The sequence below is a fragment of the Oncorhynchus keta genome, unplaced genomic scaffold (genome assembly GCF_023373465.1).
Source record: "Oncorhynchus keta strain PuntledgeMale-10-30-2019 unplaced genomic scaffold, Oket_V2 Un_contig_21016_pilon_pilon, whole genome shotgun sequence".
NCBI lineage: Eukaryota > Metazoa > Chordata > Actinopteri > Salmoniformes > Salmonidae > Oncorhynchus > Oncorhynchus keta.
The window spans coordinates 1-19,785 of NW_026282270.1; the positions used below are offsets into that span (position 1 = coordinate 1).

A 19,785-nucleotide genomic window follows, 5' to 3' on the forward strand; every position below is an offset into this window, starting at 1 on the left:
TATTTTGGGTGTCGGGAGCAGGAAACATTTCTGTCTCTGACGGTTCTGAGAAACTAGCTAATAACATTGTTGTCTTGCCTTGTGGTAGTCATGGTGATTCTTCTGGTCCGTAACCGTAAGGAGCCGTCCTCCTCAGACATCTTCCTGGGCTGTCTGGCCTTCATGGGCCGCTTACTTTGGCTTCATGGTCCCCTTCAGCTATCTGAACATCTACCACTGGCACAGCAAAAGGTGTCTGGTCAGCTCTCATGTTCTCCTTCGGCGTCAAGGTGCAGGGCTATTGGATAACGGAGAATTTAATGTATCTGGATTCTGGAATTCCAAGCGTCTGGTTAGCGCCCCTGTTACATAGCATACTACTTTTGACCAGAACCCTATGGACACTTTGGACTTTATGGACACCCTATGGACACCCCTATGGACACCCTATGGACACCCTTATGGACACCCCTATGGACACCCCATAGACAATTTCTATAGACACCTATAGACACCCCTTTGGACACCCTTATGGACACCCCTATGGACACCCCTATGGGACACACCCCCATGGACACCTATAGACACCCCTATATGGACACCCCTTTGGACACTTTTATAGACACCTCTATGGACACCCCCATGGACACCCTTATGGACACCTATAGACAAATTTCCCTATGGACACTCCCTATAGACACTATGGACACCCTATGGACACTATGGACACCCATGGGACACTATGGACTATAGACCCCCATGGACACCCCCATGGACACCCCTATGGACACTTATGGACACCCCTATGGACACCCTATGGACACCCCTTTGACACTATAGACACCCTATGGACACCCCTATGGACACCCCTATGGACACCCCTATAGACACCCCTATGGACACCCCTTATGGGACACCCCTTTGGACACCCCTTGGGACACTATAGACACTTCCATTGACATCCTTATAGACACCCCCATTGACATCCTTATAGACACCCCCTATGGACTATAGACCCCCTATGGACACCCCTATGGACACCTCCATTGACATCCTTATAGACACCCCCATTGACATCCTTATAGATACCCTGGTTGAAATATGGCATATACTTTAGACACTCATATGGACACCCTTATGGACACCCCTATGGACAACCCTTATGGACACCCCTATAGACACCCCCTATGGACACCCCATAATGGACTATATACAACCTTATAGACACCTCTATGGACACCCCTATAGACACCCTTATAGACACCCCTATGGACACTTATGGACACCTATGGACAACCTATAGGCATTCCCCTATATGGACACCCCATGGACACCCTATATACACTCCCTTTATGGACACCCTATAGACACTTATAGACACCCCTATGGACACCCTTATGGACACCTCTATGGACATTTTCTATAGGCACCCCCTATAGACAATTACTCATGGACAACCCTATATACACTATAGACACTATGGACACCCCTTATAGACACCCCTATGGACACCCTTATGGACTATAGACCCCATGGACACCCCTATAGACACCCTTGGACATATGGACACACCCCTATAGACACCCTTATAGACACACCCCCTATGGGACACCCCTATGGACACCCCTATGAACACCCACCCTTATAGACACCCCATAGACAACCCTAGGACACCCCTATAGACACCCTTATGGACACCACCCCTATGGGACACCCCTATGGACACCCTAATAGACACCCCTGGACACCCTTATGGACACCCCTATGAACTTTGCGGGACACCTCTTTATAGACACTATAGACACCCCTATAGACACCCCTATGGACTTATGGACCCCTAGACACCCCTATAGGACACCCCTATAGACACCCAATTCCTTATGGACATCCTTGACACCTGTAATAGACGCTCTTATAGACACTATGGACACCCTTATGGACATCCATGGACACCCCTATAGACACCCTATGGACACCCCTATGGACACCCCTGGACAATTTCCTATAGACACCCTTATAGACACCCCTATACACACCCTATAGACACCTTTATGGACATCCTTTGACACCCCTATAGACACCCCTATAGACACCCTGGGACAATTCCCCATGGACATAGACACCCCTAGACACCCCCTATGGACACCCTTATGGACACCCCTATGGACACCCCTATGGGACACCCTTATGTTTTATAAACACTATGGACACCCCATATGGACACTCCTATGGACACCCCTATAGACACCCTTATAGACACCCCTATAGACACCCCATGGACACCCCTATAGGCAATTCCTATAGACCCCCATGGACACCTATAGGCACCCTTATAGACACCCCTACCTAGACACCCTTATAGACACCCCTATGGACACTTATGGACAATTTACATGGACACCCTAGGCACCCTATAGACACCCCATGGACACCCATTATGGACACCCCATGGACACCCCTATAGACACCCCTATGGACACCCCTAGGCACCCTTATAGACACCCCTATGGACACCCCTATAGACACCACCCTATAGACACCACCATGGACAACCCTATATACACCCTTATAGACACCACCTATAGACACCCTTATAGACACCCCTATGGACACCCCTATGGACACCCTTATAGGACACCCCTATAGACACCCCTATGGACACCTTATGGACATATGGACACCCCTATAAACACCTCATGGACACCCCCTATAGACACCCCTATAGACATAGACACCCTTGGACACTTCTATGGACACCCCTATAGGGACACCCCCATAGACACCAATATGGGCCCTGGTCAACAATGGAAGTACATTATGGACAATTCCCTTTATAGAACATATAGTTATAGACACCCTATGGTTGGACATCCAAATGGCACTATAGATTCCCTACACATGGACACTCTTATGGACATCCGTTGGGCTCTGGTCAAATGTAGTAGCACTATGGGGCACTATGGGGAGCCACTATCTTATGCTTCCCCTATCTCATCTGGACACTATGACATTTGACTATAAGTAAACTTGTTTTTTTTCTCCACCCCCTCCATCCTCGTCCTCTTCTTCCTCCTCCTCCTGGACCACTTCCTTGTCCCCTATCCTTGGACACCCTATATAAACACCTCTGGACACCCTAGACACCCTTATAGACACCCTTATAGACACCCCTAGACACCCTTATAGACACCCTTATAGACACCCCCATGGACACCAATATGGGCCCTGGTCAAAAGAAATACATTATGTGGTGAGAACATATGTTGTAGAGGTTACATCCAAAATGACACTCAATTCCCTACATAGTGCCTGGGCTCTGGTCAAATGTAGTGCACTATATAGGGAATAGGGGCCACTATCTTGTACGTAACATCTCATCTGTGACATTTGACAATAAGTAAACTTGTTTTTCACCTCCTCCTCGTCCTCTTCTTCCTCCTCCTCCTCCACGTCCTTGTCCTCCTTCCTATTCTCCTCCTCCTCCACCTCCTTCTCCTCCTTCCTATTCTCCTCCTCCTCTTCCTCTTCCTCCACTTCCTTGTCCTCCTTCCTATTCTCCTCCTCCTCCACCTCGTTCTCCTCCTTCCTATTCTCCTCCTCTTCTTCCTCTTCCTCCACTTCCGTGTCCTCCTTCCTATTCTCCTCCTCCTTCCTATTCTCCTCCTCCTCCACCTCCTGCTCCTCCTTCCTATTCTCCTCCCCCTCCTCCTCCTCCTCCTCCTCCTTTTTCTCCACTTTCTTCTCGTCCAGGACACCAGCGGTCCTCTGTTCCTGTCCTGTATCTGTTTGGATCGGTTCGTGGCTGTCCTCTTCCCTCTATCCTACGGCCAGCTGAAGGACACCAAGTACAGGGTGTCTCTCTCGGCGGTGGTCCTGGGGCTCACCTTCACCTACGCCTCCGCCAAGACCATCGGGGGCCTGCACAACTCCGAGAAGGTCAATCCATAGATCAATCAATCACTCAATCAATAGATTCATCAATCAATCCCACTTCATTGTATAGCACATATTGGACAAAAGTAGCAGTAACACTTCACAGTATAACATAATAAATAAATAACGTAAATCAATTAATAAAAACAACTAAAACAAAAAGTTAAAGGTAAAAAACACGAAATAAAAACACGGCCAAAAAGGTGCATTTACATATTTCTTTGATAAATCTTCTGCTACCCTCAGGTCTTCACAGGGACGATCCTGGCAACGTTTGGCTGGATGGTGTTGTGTAACGGGGCCATCCTGGTGGCCCTGAAGAGGTCCAGTGGCTCTGGGAAGGACGACATGCACCCCATGAAGAAGAAAGCCTTCAAGATGGTGATGTCGGTCCTGTCCATCATCGTGTTCAACTACTTGCCTCCGGTGGCTCTGTTCCCTTTTGAGGTGATGACCTGGGTGGGGGTATTGTCCATCGAAATAGAATAGATAGAATCACAGACCCATTGACTCCCATTGACTCATTGACCCATTGACTTGACTCCCATTGACTCATTAACCCATTGACTTGACTCCCATTGACTCATTAACCCATTGACTTGACTCCCATTGTCTCATTGACTCATTGTTTTGACTCACATTGACTCCCATTGAATCACAGACCCATTGACTTGACTCCCATTGACTCATTAACCCATTGACTTGACTCCCATTGTCTCATTGACCCATTGTTTTGACTCACATTGACCCTCACAGACCCATTGACTTGACTCCCATTGACTCATTAACCCATTGACTTGACTCCCATTGACTCATTGTTTTGACTTGACTCCCATTGAATCACAGACCCATTGACTTGACTCCCATTGACTCATTAACCCATTGACTTGACTCCCATTGTCTCATTGACCCATTGTTTTGACTCCCATTGACCCTGACAGACCCTTGACTTGACTCCCATTGACTCATTGACTCATTGTTTTGGCTCCCCATTGACTCATTAACCCATTGACTTGACTCCCATTGTCTCATTGACCCATTGTTTTGACTCACATTGACCATCACAGACCCATTGGGACTCAGAGCATTGACCCTCACAGACCTGTGATGTTGACTTGACTCCCCATTGACTCATTGACTCATTGTTTTGACTCCCATTGACTCATTAACCCATTGACTTGACTCCCATTGTCTGCAAACATTGACCCATTGTTTTGACTCACCATTGACCCTCACAGACCCATTGACTTGAGTCCCATTGACTCATTGACTCATTGTTTTGACTCACATCGACCCTCACAGACCCAGTGATGGGAAAGTGACTTGACTGTGATGTTGGGAAAGTACCAGAGCAGACCCTCTGTGACTTGACTCCCATTGACTCATTAACCCTCTGTGACTTGACTCCCATTGTCTCATTGACCCATTGTTTTGACTCACATTGACCATCACAGACCCATTGACTTGACTCCCATTGACTCATTGACTCATTGTTTTGACTCACATTGAATCACAGACCCATTGACTTGACTCTCATTGACTCATTGACCCATTGACTTGACTCCCATTGACTCATTGACCCATTGACTTGACTCCCATTGACTGAATGAGGACTCCCGTTCTAGTGATTATATTTCTTGTCCTTAATGGACGTTGCCCTGATGTATAAAGACACATTCCTAGATGGCTTGTCAACAGGTCTAAACAGTTCCAGTAACTTTCCCCCAAAGTCACCAGAGCGTTTGCTAGAAATCCTGGTTGGAAGATTCCCAGAATAGGAAGGGAATTAACAGGAAACAGAATACTCGCAACAAGGATTTCTGGAAAAACCTGTGAATGTTGTGAAAGTCACCAGAGCGTTCCAACCCTACAGTAGCACTGTCCTCTGTGATGTTGTGAAAGTCACCAGAGCGTTCCAACCCTACAGTAGCACTGTCCTCTGTGATGTTGGGAAAGTCACCAGAGCGTTCCAACCCTACAGTAGCACTGTCCTCAGTGATGTTGGGAAAGTCACCAGAGCCTTGCAACCCTACAGTAGCACTGTCCTCAGTGATGTTGGGAAAGTCACCAGAGCGTTGCAACCCTACAGTAGCACTGTCCTCAGTGATGTTGTGAAAGTCACCAGAGCGTTGCAACCCTACAGTAGCACTGTCCTCTGTGATGTTGGGAAAGTCACCAGAGCGTTCCAACCCTACAGTAGCACTGTCCTCAGTGATGTTGGGAAAGTCACCAGAGCGTTGCAACCCTACAGTAGCACTGTCCTCTGTGATGTTGGGAAAGTCACCAGAGCGTTGCAACCCTACAGTAGCACTGTCCTCGGTGATGTTGGGAAAGTCACCAGAGCGTTGCAACCCTACAGTAGCACTGTCCTCAGTGATGTTGGGAAAGTCACCAGAGCATTGCAACCCTACAGTAGCACTGTCCTCTGTGATGTTGTGAAAGTCACCAGAGCGTTCCAACCCTACAGTAGCACTGTCCTCTGTGATGTTGGGAAAGTCACCAGAGCGTTCCAACCCTACAGTAGCACTGTCCTCTGTGATGTTGTGAAAGTCACCAGAGCGTTGCAACCCTACAGTAGCACTGTCCTCTGTGATGTTGTGAAAGTCACCAGAGCGTTGCAACCCTACAGTAGCACTGTCCTCAGTGATGTTGGGAAAGTCACCAGAGCGTTGCAACCCTACAGTAGCACTGTCCTCAGTGATGTTGGGAAAGTCACCAGAGCGTTGCAACCCTACAGTAGCACTGTCCTCTGTGATGTTGGGAAAGTCACCAGAGCGTTCCAACCCTACAGTAGCACTGTCCTCAGTGATGTTGGGAAAGTCACCAGAGCGTTCCAACCCTACAGTAGCACTGTCCTCAGTGATGTTGGGAAAGTCACCAGAGCGTTGCAACCCTACAGTAGCACTGTCCTCTGTGATGTTGGGAAAGTCACCAGAGCATTGCAACCCTACAGTAGCACTGTCCTCAGTGATGTTGGGAAAGTCACCAGAGCGTTGCAACCCTACAGTAGCACTGTCCTCAGTGATGTTGGGAAAGTCACCAGAGCGTTCCAACCCTACAGTAGCACTGTCCTCTGTGATGTTGTTGTGAAAGAAAGTCACCAGAGCGTTGCAACCCTACAGTAGCACTGTCCTCTGTGATGTTGGGAAAGTCACCAGAGCATTGCAACCCTACAGTAGCACTGTCCTCAGTGATGTTGGGAAAGTCACCAGAGCGTTGCAACCCTACAGTAGCACTGTCCTCTGTGATGTTGGGAAAGTCACCAGAGCATTGCAACCCTACAGTAGCACTGTCCTCTGTGATGTTGGGAAAGTCACCAGAGCGTTGCAACCCTACAGTAGCACTGTCCTCTGTGATGTTGGGAAAGTCACCAGAGCGTTCCAACCCTACAGTAGCACTGTCCTCTGTGATGTTGGGAAAGTCACCAGAGCATTCCAACCCTACAGTAGCACTGTCCTCAGTGATGTTGGGAAAGTCACCAGAGCGTTGCAACCCTACAGTAGCACTGTCCTCAGTGATGTTGTGAAAGTCACCAGAGCGTTGCAACCCTACAGTAGCACTGTCCTCAGTGATGTTGGGAAAGTCACCAGAGCGTTCCAACCCTACAGTAGCACTGTCCTCTGTGATGTTGGGAAAGTCACCAGAGCGTTCCAACCCTACAGTAGCACTGTCCTCAGTGATGTTGTGAAAGTCACCAGAGCGTTGCAACCCTACAGTAGCACTGTCCTCAGTGATGTTGGGAAAGTCACCAGAGCGTTGCAACCCTACAGTAGCACTGTCCTCAGTGATGTTGGGAAAGTCACCAGAGCATTGCAACCCTACAGTAGCACTGTCCTCTGTGATGTTGGGAAAGTCACCAGAGCGTTGCAACCCTACAGTAGCACTGTCCTCTGTGATGTTGGGAAAGTCACCAGAGCGTTCCAACCCTACAGTAGCACTGTCCTCAGTGATGTTGGGAAAGTCACCAGAGCGTTCCAACCCTACAGTAGCACTGTCCTCAGTGATGTTGGGAAAGTCACCAGAGCGTTGCAACCCTACAGTAGCACTGTCCTCTGTGATGTTGGAAAGAAAGTCACCAGTAGCAGCGTTGCAACCCTACAGTAGCACTGTCCTCTGTGATGTTGTGAAAGTCACCAGAGCGTTCCAACCCTACAGTAGCACTGTCCTCAGTGATGTTGGGAAAGTCACCAGAGCGTTCCAACCCTACAGTAGCACTGTCCTCAGTGATGTTGGGAAAGTCACCAGAGCGTTGCAACCCTACAGTAGCACTGTCCTCAGTGATGTTGGGAAAGTCACCAGAGCGTTGCAACCCTACAGTAGCACTGTCCTCTGTGATGTTGTGAAAGTCACCAGAGCGTTGCAACCCTACAGTAGCACTGTCCTCTGTGATGTTGTGAAAGTCACCAGAGCGTTCCAACCCTACAGTAGCACTGTCCTCTGTGATGTTGGGAAAGTCACCAGAGCGTTGCAACCCTACAGTAGCACTGTCCTCAGTGATGTTGGGAAAGTCACCAGAGCGTTCCAACCCTACAGTAGCACTGTCCTCTGTGATGTTGGGAAAGTCACCAGAGCGTTGCAACCCTACAGTAGCACTGTCCTCTGTGATGTTGGGAAAGTCACCAGAGCGTTGCAACCCTACAGTAGCACTGTCCTCTGTGATGTTGGGAAAGTCACCAGAGCGTTGCAACCCTACAGTAGCACTGTCCTCAGTGATGTTGGGAAAGTCACCAGAGCGCTGCAACCCTACAGTAGCACTGTCCTCAGTGATGTTGTGAAAGTCACCAGAGCGTTGCAACCCTACAGTAGCACTGTCCTCAGTGATGTTGGGAAAGTCACCAGAGCATTGCAAATCCTACAGTAGAGCGTTGCAACCCTACAGTAGCACTGTCCTCTGTGATGTTGTGAAAGTCACCAGAGCGTTGCAACCCTACAGTAGCACTGTCCTCAGTGATGTTGTGAAAGTCACCAGAGCGTTGCAACCCTACAGTAGCACTGTCCTCAGTGATGTTGGGAAAGTCACCAGAGCTCTGCAACCCTACAGTAGCACTGTCCTCAGTGATGTTGGGAAAGTCACCAGAGCGTTGCAACCCTACAGTAGCACTGTCCTCTGTGATGTTGGGAAAGTCACCAGAGCGTTCCAACCCTACAGTAGCACTGTCCTCAGTGATGTTGGGAAAGTCACCAGACTGCGTTGCAACCCTACAGTAGCACTGTCCTCAGTGATGTTGGGAAAGTCACCAGAGCTCTGCAACCCTACAGTAGCACTGTCCTCTGTGATGTTGCATTGACTGTCCTCTGTGAGTCACCAGAGCGTTGCAACCCTACAGTAGCACTGTCCTCTGTGATGTTGGGAAAGTCACCAGAGCGTTCCAACCCTACAGTAGCACTGTCCTCAGTGATGTTGGGAAAGTCACCAGAGCGTTGCAACCCTACAGTAGCACTGTCCTCAGTGATGTTGCCAGATGAACAAAGATACAATCCTGTTATATTTGTTGCACGGCAGTTGAGTGTTCAGATGTCCCCTTCCAGGACCACTACCCTCCGGATACGTTCCGCTGCCTGGTGCAGCCGGTGGGGTACGCCTTCGTTAACATCAGCAGTAGTATCCAGCCCATCATCTTCCTCTCTAGACTGGAGAAGATCCCTTTCCTCCCTGAGGCCTGGAACAAGTGGGGCTCCTCCTCCTCCAAGGTGAAGGACAAGGAGGTGAAGGTGGAGACCATCTCGCCTGCCTGAATGGTGAACGGGCATCAACGTTTCTTGTGAAATTAAGTGATAGGTTCTCAAAACACAGTTGTTATAAATGTACCAACTGGATGATGGAATAAAATGAATGGAGAGGAGAACCAGATCATTAGTCAGGAAACAATGGATGACAGTAATGTGCTTACATTCCACATAGCTAATATATATCCTGTATATGGTATAGGTTAAGGAGAAACAACAAAAATCTCAAACAAATCTCTCTCTCACTTCCTGGAGATTACGTTAGGACTGAGACGACATTGTGTGTACAACATGAGAACTACATGTCACACCTGTAAAATACTCAAGATTTTTTGTGTGAATCATTTGGAGAGAAATAAATACGTAATAAAGCTCTTATAAACAGTTATTTTTCCAATCTTTTGTTTTCCAGTTTTCTTAGAAATGTATAATGATGATAAGTTATGATGGAGAGGAGAACCAGATCATTAGTCTGTTATGATGGAGAGGAGAATCGTTAGTCTGTTATGATGGAGAGGAGAACCAGATCATTAGTCTGTTATGGAGAGGAGAACCAGATCATTAGTCTGTTATGATGGAGAGGAGAACCAGATCATTAGTCTGTTATGATGGAGAGGAGAACCAGATGATGTGATGGAGAGGAGAACCAGATCAGTCTGTTATGATCATTAGTCTGTGATGTAATTGGAAAGACTGACACAAGCTGTTGTTATGATGGCTGCTAGTTCACACAACCATTTAGATGGAGGTACTTACATTTAGATTTACGTATAATGATGGAGAGGAGAACCAGTTTAGTCTGTTATGATGGAGAGGAGAACCAGTATAAACCCAGTATTACTACCAGGGTTTGGGTAGACTGCAACAAGAATAGTCCACATTGAAAATATAAAGACATTGTTGAATTGAAATGTATATTCACCTAACTTCACCTGAACCTTGATTTACTCCCCTGTTGTAAGTCGGCTGGTATTGAAGTCAAAAACAGACATAGTAGAAATATATAGTCGGAAACTCCAGGTACACGGATGTATTTGAGGTTAATCCTTTATTAAAAACAGTAAAAGAAAGTTTGGAGGCCACACATAATGATGCAATCTAGTTCAATTACAGGACTACATGTCAGTCAGTTTGGTAAAGCGTGTGCATTTAACAATATAAACATTACACCTCGGACACATTTAGCTACGGTCTTATTAATGTTACATGACCTCCTGTTGTACACATCTCCTTGACTTGTGTCCCAAAACTCTCTCTTTCTTTCCTGAAGTGTGCCTCGGTTCACTACTCCATACAAATGTAAAATACATGGATATGTGTTGGCATATGGGCTGGACTCTAGAGGGAGTTCCATATTCCAGTCATGTCCTCTGAAATCCATAAAGGAAAGTGAACGAGTGCACACTTCGGGAGAACGGAGAGATTATTGGGACGCAGCCCATACATCCCACCACACAGGTATCGTTATCATACAACCTATTATTTTAAACAGTATAACTCATGTTTCTCTCCACATTCCTGAAACCAAACATTTGATTCCACAGTTGGATGAACGACAGGGGGTCAGAACCAGAACCAGAACCATGCAGTGATAGTTTGGTACTGATGATATTTCCAGTTGAGATACACTGCTTTGCGTTGTGTCTCAATTACTCGTCATTGGCTTCCTTCCTCGTTTCCTTTCCTTCATTAGCACTGAGGAAGTATCAGGTGTTTTGAGTTGATAGACACCGGCTGGGTCTCATTACTCTTTCATTACTTCCTTTACTTGTCTCCTCCCCTCATTTCCTTTCCTTCGGGACCTCTAACAGGTGAAAGGATTGGATGGCTTTCCACCATATTGCTTTTTTTACCTACAGTATCACTTCTTTCCATATCACTGATCATGAAGGAAAAGGACACAAGGAAAGGACACAAGGAAAGGGAGCTAGTTGCGACTATCGAGACACAGCCACTGCTAAAAGGCCATTGTTGTTCTTTTTTCCTATTCTTTTTTTATTGTCTTGGTGACATAACCTCAATCTCAGAGGACAAGCCAACAAACTGTGGGTTATGGAACGGAACTTCCACACAGCTGTCGCTATGGAGACGCAGTTCTAACAGAAGTCACGGAACATATGTGATATGACAGCGTAGTAAGTATTCACAGAACTCAACAGTAAGGAAGAAAGGAATCCTCATAGACAAAGCCTTGAACAAGCTTCAACTGACACAGACATACTATAGTAAGCTCTGGCTTGGTCCAGCGGATTTGTGTGTGTGTGTGTGTGTGTGTGTGTGTGTGTGTGTGTGTGTGTGTGTGTGTGTGTGTGTGTGTGTGTGTGTGTGTGTGTGTGTGTGTGTGTGTGTGTGTGTGTGTGTGTGTGTGTGTGTGTGTGTGTGTGTGTGTGTGTGTGTGTGTGTGTGTGTGTGTGTGTCAGTCAGCAGATGTGGAGAAGGACATCAAAGGAGAGTGCAATATTTATTTCAGCTTAAAGATTTACAAGGTTTTATAATAACAGCAAAAGCAGACGTCTCGGCGTCGCCATGACAGCTCGTGCAGGTCCTAAAGCTTCTTCCTCTACCTCGGTATCCGTAACAGAAAATGGGCTTTTCCAGTACAAAATCATCTTCAAAACAGACAGACAGTTCATCAGAGCACGTCAGTATAAGGGACAAACCGTTTCTGTACACAGGGTCATCACCATGGTGACACGATGTCATCAGGATGAGACGCTTTGGATCAGGGCACATCGTCCACGTTATCCTCTCTCTCTCTCTGAAGTATACACATGCAGGGCACTGACTGTAGCCATGGCGATACAGCTATAGACACAACTCGGGTTCCAATGCCCTAGTCTGGCTTCTTCTCCTCACCCCTGGGAACTGTTGTGAGCAAAAATACACATTTCTGTCCCGTCTCAGATAATGAACAGAAACGTCTTCATCTCTCTTCGTGTCCTTGAGGACCACTGATCCCAAAAATAAACGGCTGGAACCAATTTGACGAGCAGCCAATGAATGTCATACCGGCATATTGAACGTCACTATCCGGTCTCTCCAGATTTCAGTGGTCAGGAAGGATACAAGGAAATAGGATACAAGGAAATAGGACATGAGAGAATTCATATTTTACAGAGTATTGGAACTCATGGATAGAAAGGTTCAGTGCATCATCATCATCATCATCATCATAGCTCATGCTGTATGTCTGTACACCTACACACCCAACGGTAGCGCCTTGGCTTTGTAGTGCTGTCTAATCGGCTACGGCAAGCTCTTTGGAACAAACTGAACTGCATCTACAAGTCTCTGCCATTTCACCTCAAAACCTGCTATCCTTCCCAGGAAGGGGAGATTCTCCCAGTTGAGAATCTCCCCTTCGTTCACATTCTGACAAATGCTAAATATCAACAGAGAAACGTAAGTACACACACAGCTGTATTAGAAAACAGATAAACTAGAACATTTTTTTACGGTTAATCGGTAAAGCAATCCCAGAACATTGACTGAAGCTGAGTTGTAAGTGTTTTCTTTCTTTTTTTACGCACACTGCATAGCATCCTACATACAGTCTGTCTGCTTGTCTCTCTCAATTTGTCTGTCGGTCTTTTAAAGGGTCGTTGGTAGTTTTCGGTAAACGTAGTCAGCCAACCACTGTGTTCTTCTGAGCCTAGTCCCCAGCCACGGTGTTCTTTTCACGTTCTCTAAAACGTTCTCTGAACGTTCTCTACTGGCGCCGCTTGTCTTTGGCTGGATCTTCTGTAGGAGATGTCTGAGCCGGCGAGCTATGAGGGCTGAGGGAGAGAGGGAGGGAAGGAGGAGAGAGGGAAGGAGGAGAGAGGGAGAGAAGGAGGAGAGGTAGGGAAGGAGGAGAGAGGGAGGGAAGGAGGAGAGAGGGAGGGAAGGAGGAGAGAGGGAAGGAGGAGAGAGAGGGAAGGAGGAGGAGAGGTAGGGAAGGAGGAGAGAGGGAGGGAAGGAGGAGAGAGGGAAGGAGGAGAGAGGGAGGGAAGGAGGAGAGAGGGAGGGAAGGAGGAGAGAGGGAGGGAAGGAGGAGAGAGGGAGGGAAGGAGGGAGAGAGGGAGGGAAGGAGAGAGAGAGGGAGGAGAAGGCGGAGAGGTGAGGGGAAGGAGGAGAGGTGAGGGAAGGAGGAGAGAGGGAAGGAGGAGAGAGGAGAGGGAAGGAGGAAGATAAGGAAGAGTGGAAGGTAAGGAGGAGAGAGGAGAGGGAAGACTATACCTATCAAATACTCAGAGGCCATATTCTATCTAGATACAGATGGGTTGTGAGTGGAAGTAAGTGCTGATCGTACATACTCACTGTGTGGCCCGGTTAGGGTCCATGGCTGGGTCAGGTGGTTCACCCACCTCTGAGTCACTGAGAGGGGCTGTATCATCGGTGCTGCTCAGGGATCTGACCCCCTCCACCAGCTCCCTGGCCTCTGCAGCTAACTGGCAGGCTGGGTCTGGGATGGGAGAGGGGGTCTCTGGACTGTCTGTGGCTGGAGAGGTCCTGCTGCTCCTGTTAGTACAAGGAAGCACACATACATATGTTCACACACACATGTTCACACACACCCACACACACACACACACACACACACACACACACACACACACACACACACACACACACACACACACACACACACACACACACACACACACACACACACACACACACCCAAACCCTCCAGTCAGATCAACAGACAGAATGAAGAAACATTTGATGAATTGTCGTTAAGGAGTTACATTTAGAAGATAAGCACTTACCCATTTTCCATTCCAAACAAGCTGGGGGTGGTGAGCACTTTGTGAACATTCTGAGAAATAAACACATTCAGCCAGTCAGTTAGCCAGTCAGTTAGCCAGCCAGTCAGTCAGCCAGTTAACCAGCCAGTCAGTTAGTCAGTTAACCAGCCAGTCAGTTAGTCAGTTAACCAGCCAGTCAGTTAGTCAGTCAGTTAGCCAATCAGTTAACCAGCCAGTCAGTTAGCCAGTTAGCCAGCCAGCCAGTCAGCCAGTTAACCAGCCAGTCAGTTCAGCCAGTTAACCAGCCAGTCAGTCAGCGAGTCAGTCAGCCAGTTAACCAGCCAGTCAGTTAGCCAGTCAGTTAGCCAGTTAACCAGCCAGTCAGTTAGCCAGCCAGTCAGTTCAGCCAGTTAACCAGCCAGTCAGTTAGCCAGCCAGTCAGTTAACCAGCCAGTCAGTTAGCCAGTTAACCAGCCAGTCAGTTAGTCAGTTAACCAGCCAGTCAGTCAGCCAGTTAACCAGCCAGTCAGTCAGCCAGTTAACCAGCCAGTCAGTCAGCGAGTCAGCCAGCCAGTCAGTCAGCCAGTTAACCAGCCAGTCAGTCAGCGAGTTAGCCAGCCAGTCAGTTAGCCAGTCAGCACAGAAATCCACATACATAAAACTATAAAGTATTTTTGAACCAGTAGGTGGCAGTACAGGTTCAGAACATAACAGAGCCTGCCCAGAGAGGCATCAGCTAGGGCTCACAGGTAGGTGTGTTACAGAACCTGTGTGACTGTGTTTACAGTTGAGAGGTGGGCAGGTGAGTGTTGTTGTAAAGGTGTGGTACAGGTGTATGTTACCTGTTAGCCCTGTGTGACTGTGTTTACAGTTGAGAGGTGGGCAGGTGAGTGTTGTTGTAAAGGTGTGGTACAGGTGTAATGTTACCTGTGTGAAGCCCAGGAGTTAGTTGTATGAGAGGTGGACAGGAAGTGATGTTGTAAAGGTGTGGTACAGGTGTAATGTTACCTGTGTGAAGCCCAGGAGTTAGTTGTATGAGAGGTGGACAGGAAGTGATGTTGTAAAGGTGTGGTACAGGTGTAATGTTACCTGTGTGAAGCCCAGGAGTTAGTTGTATGAGAGGTGGACAGGTGAGTGTTGTTGTAAAGGTGTGTTGGGGGTGAGTCACAGGTGTGTTACAGGTGTAGTGTACCTGTGCGAATCCCAGTAGTTTCTTGTTGGAGATCTCCAGGTGTCTTCTGCTCAGCTCAGACTTCCTCAGCTGACAGTCAATCATTGACAACTTCCTGTTTAACTCCATCACATCTTCCTGGAGTATAACACACACACAATCACTTCCTGTTAAACTCCATCACATCTTCCTGGAGTATAACACACAATCACTTCCTGTTAAACTCCATCACATCTTCCTGGAGTATAACACACAGAATCACTTCCTGTTAAACTCCATCACATCTTCCTGGAGTATAACACACAATCACTTCCTGTTAAACTCCATCACATCTTCCTGGAGTATAACACAATCACTTCCTGTTTAACTCCATCACATCTTCCTGGAGTATAACACACAATCACTTCCTGTTAAACTCCATCACATCTTCCTGGAGTATAACACACAGAATCACTTCCTGTTAAACTCCATCACATCTTCCTGGAGTATAACACACAAAATCACTTCCTGTTAAACTCCATCACATCTTCCTGGAGTATAACACACAATCACTTCCTGTTAAACTCCATCACATCTTCCTGGAGTATAACACACAATCACTTCCTGTTTAACTCCATCACATCTTCCTGACTAGTGTTGTCCTGCTGGGTCACAGTATTTTAGGGTAGAAAAGACTAGCGTTGTCCTGCTGGGTCACAGTATTTTAGGGTAGAAAAGACTAGCGTTGTCCTGCTGGGTCACAGTATTTTAGTGTAGAAAAGACTAGTGTTGTCCTGCTGGGTCACAGTATTTTAGGGTAGAAAAGACTAGCATTGTCCTGCTGGGTCACAGTATATTAGGGTAGAAAAGACTAGCGTTGTCCTGCTGGGTCACAGTATTTTAGGGTAGAAAAGACTAGTGTTGTCCTGCTGGGTCACAGTATTTTAGGGTAGAAAAGACTAGCGTTGTCCTGCTGGGTCACAGTATTTTAGGGTGGAAAAGACTAGTGTTGTCCTGCTGGGTCACAGTATATTAGGGTAGAAAAGACTAGTGTTGTCCTGCTGGGTCACAGTATTTTATGGTAGAAAAGACTAGCGTTGTCCTGCTGGGTCACAGTATATTATGGTAGAAAAGACTAGTGTTGTCCTGCTGGGTCACAGTATTTTATGGTAGAAAAGACTAGTGTTGTCCTGCTGGGTCACAGTATTTTAGGGTAGAAAAGACTAGTGTTGTCCTGCTGGGTCACAGTATTTTATGGTAGAAAAGACTAGTGTTGTCCTGCTGGGTCACAGTATTTTAGGGTAGAAAAGACTAGTGTTGTCCTGCTGGGTCACAGTATTTTATGGTAGAAAAGACTAGTGTTGTCCTGCTGGGTCACAGTATTTTAGGGTAGAAAAGACTAGTGTTGTCCTGCTGGGTCACAGTATTTTAGTGTAGAAAAGACTAGTGTTGTCCTGCTGGGTCACAGTATTTTAGGGTAGAAAAGACTAGTGTTGTCCTGCTGGGTCACAGTATTTTGTTAGAAAAGACTAGTGTTGTCCTGCTGGGTCACAGTATTTTATGGTAGAAAAGACTAGCGTTGTCCTGCTGGGTCACAGTATATTATGGTAGAAAAGACTAGTGCTGTCCTGCTTAAACTCACAGTATTTTATGGTAGAAAAGACTAGTGTTGTCCTGCTGGGTCACAGTATTTTAGGGTAGAAAAGACTAGTGTTGTCCTGCTGGGTCACAGTATTTCCTGGTAGAAAAGACTAGTGTTGTCCTGCTGGGTCACAGTATTTTAGGGTAGAAAAGACTAGTGTTGTCCTGCTGGGTCACAGTATTTTATGGTAGAAAAGACTAGTGTTGTCCTGCTGGGTCACAGTATTTTAGGGTAGAAAAGACTAGTGTTGTCCTGCTGGGTCACAGTATTTTAGTGTAGAAAAGACTAGTGTTGTCCTGCTGGGTCACAGTATTTTAGGGTAGAAAAGACTAGTGTTGTCCTGCTGGGTCACAGTATTTTAGGTAGAAAAGACTAGTGTTGTCCTGCTGGGTCACAGTATTTTAGGGTAGAAAAGACTAGTGTTGTCCTGCTGGGTCACAGTATTTTATGGTAGAAAAGACTAGTGTTGTCCTGCTGGGTCACAGTATTTTATGGTAGAAAAGACTAGCATTGTCCTGCTGGGTCACAGTATATTAGGGTAGAAAAGACTAGCGTTGTCCTGCTGGGTCACAGTATTTTAGGGTAGAAAAGACTAGCGTTGTCCTGCTGGGTCACAGTATATTAGGGTAGAAAAGACTAGCGTTGTCCTGCTGGGTCACAGTATTTTAAGGTTAGCGTTGTCCTGCTGGGTCACAGTATTTTAGGGTAGAAAAGACTAGCGTTGTCCTGCTGGGTCACAGTATTTTAGGGTAGAAAAGACTAGTGTTGTCCTGCTGGGTCACAGTATTTTAGGGTAGAAAAGACTAGTGTTGTCCTGCTGGGTCACAGTATTTTATGGTAGAAAAGACTAGTGTTGTCCTGCTGTCACAGTATTTTAGGGTAGAAAAGACTAGTGTTGTCCTGCTGGGTCACAGTATTTTATGGTAGAAAAGACTAGTGTTGTCCTGCTGGGTCACAGTATTTTAGGGTAGAAAAGACTAGTGTTGTCCTGCTGGGTCACAGTATTTTAGTGTAGAAAAGACTAGTGTTGTCCTGCTGGGTCACAGTATTTTAGGGTAGAAAAGACTAGTGTTGTCCTGTCCAGTATTTTAGTGTAGAAAAGACTGGGTCACAGTATTTTAGGGTAGAAAAGACTAGTGTTGTCCTGCTGGGTCACAGTATTTTAGGGTAGAAAAGACTAGTGTTGTCCTGCTGGGTCACAGTATTTTGGTAGAAAAGACTAGTGTTGTCCTGCTGGGTCCTCACAGTATTTTATGGTAGAAAAGACTAGCATTGTCCTGCTGGGTCACAGTATTTTAGGGTAGAAAAAGACTCACAGTATTTTAGGGTTGTCCTGCTGGGTCACAGTATTTTAGGGTAGAAAAGACTAGCGTTGTCCTGCTGGGTCACAGTATTTTAGGTAGAAAAGACTAGCGTTGTCCTGCTGTCACAGTATTTTAGGGTAGAAAAGACTAGTGTTGTCCTGCTGGGTCACAGTATTTTAGGGTAGAAAAGACTAGCGTTGTCCTGCTGGGTCACAGTATTTTAGGGTAGAAAAGACTAGCGTTGTCCTGCTGGGTCACAGTATTTTAGGGTAGAAAAGAAGTGTTGTCCTGCTGGGTCACAGTATTTTGTCCGTGTTGTCCTGCTGGGTCACAGTATTTTAGGGTAGAAAAGACTAGTGTCCTGCTGGGTCACAGTATTTTAGGGTAGAAAAGACTAGTGTTGTCCTGCTGGGTCACAGTATTTTAGGGTAGAAAAGACTAGTGTTGTCCTGCTGGGTCACAGTATTTTAGGGTAGAAAAGACTAGCGTTGTCCTGCTGGGTCACAGTATTTTAGGGTAGAAAAGACTAGTGTTGTCCTGCTGGGTCACAGTATTTTAGGGTAGAAAAGACTAGCGTTGTCCTGCTGGGTCACAGTATTTTAGGGTAGAAAAGACTAGCGTTGTCCTGCTGGGTCACAGTATTTTAGGGTAGAAAAGACTAGCGTTGTCCTGCTGGGTCACAGTATATTAGGGTAGAAAAGACTAGCGTTGTCCTGCTGGGTCACAGTATTTTAGGGTAGAAAAGACTAGCGTTGTCCTGCTGGGTCACAGTATTTTAGGGTAGAAAAGACTAGCGTTGTCCTGCTGGGTCACAGTATTTTAGGGTAGAAAAGACTAGCGTTGTCCTGCTGGGTCACAGTATTTTAGGGTAGAAAAGACTAGCGTTGTCCTGCTGGGTCACAGTATTTTAGGGTAGAAAAGACTAGCGTTGTCCTGCTGGGTCACAGTATATTAGGGTAGAAAAGACTAGCGTTGTCCTGCTGGGTCACAGTATATTAGGGTAGAAAAGACTAGCGTTGTCCTGCTGGGTCACAGTATTTTAGGGTAGAAAAAGCGTTGTCCTGCTGGGTCACAGATATTAGGGTAGAAAAGACTAGAGTTGTCCTGCTGGGTCACAGTATTTTAGGGTAGAAAAGACTAGTGTTGTCCTGCTGGAGTGTTTCAGAAATGGAGAAGTCTGCTGCCCTCCACTGCAACCAACCTGCACATCTTTCTGACTGCTTTGTCATCACTTGTGTCTGCAGCCCACCCAGACGACTCTAGTCTTTTCTTCCATTAACTGGTTTTAAGTCTACCTTAGTAGCTTCCAGACCCTTCTGT

The 19,785-nt window shown here is 46.7% G+C and overlaps 1 protein-coding gene and 1 pseudogene across 1 annotated transcript; one reads left to right on the forward strand and one right to left on the reverse strand.

Annotated features, from left to right (window-relative positions):
* The first annotated feature begins 90 nt into the window (after positions 1-90).
* On the forward strand, positions 91-9,743 carry LOC127920865 (uncharacterized; annotated as a pseudogene).
* Positions 9,744-11,929: 2,186 nt separating this feature from the next.
* On the reverse strand, positions 11,930-19,785 carry LOC127920862 (syntaxin-binding protein 4-like). Its single transcript, XM_052504889.1, has 5 exons — positions 19,761-19,785; positions 15,562-15,678; positions 14,391-14,440; positions 13,939-14,139; positions 11,930-13,415 (listed from the first exon to the last, which is right to left on the reverse strand). Exons 2-5 carry the CDS (start codon positions 15,667-15,669, stop codon positions 13,349-13,351), a joined length of 426 nt encoding a protein of 141 aa, XP_052360849.1. The 5' UTR covers positions 15,670-15,678; positions 19,761-19,785; the 3' UTR covers positions 11,930-13,348.

Bases quoted from the DNA above. Each gene is read 5' to 3' on its own strand.
- LOC127920862 (XM_052504889.1), bottom strand. From the start codon at position 15,669: ATGGAGTTAAACAGGAAGTTGTCAATGATTGACTGTCAGCTGAGGAAG. The intron at 14,140-14,390 runs GTAAGTGCTTAT...TTGTACTAACAG, and splicing joins TTGTTTGGAATGGAAAATGG to GAGCAGCAGGACCTCTCCAG. The intron at 13,416-13,938 runs GTGAGTATGTAC...TCTCTCCCTCAG, and splicing joins GACCCTAACCGGGCCACACA to CCCTCATAGCTCGCCGGCTC.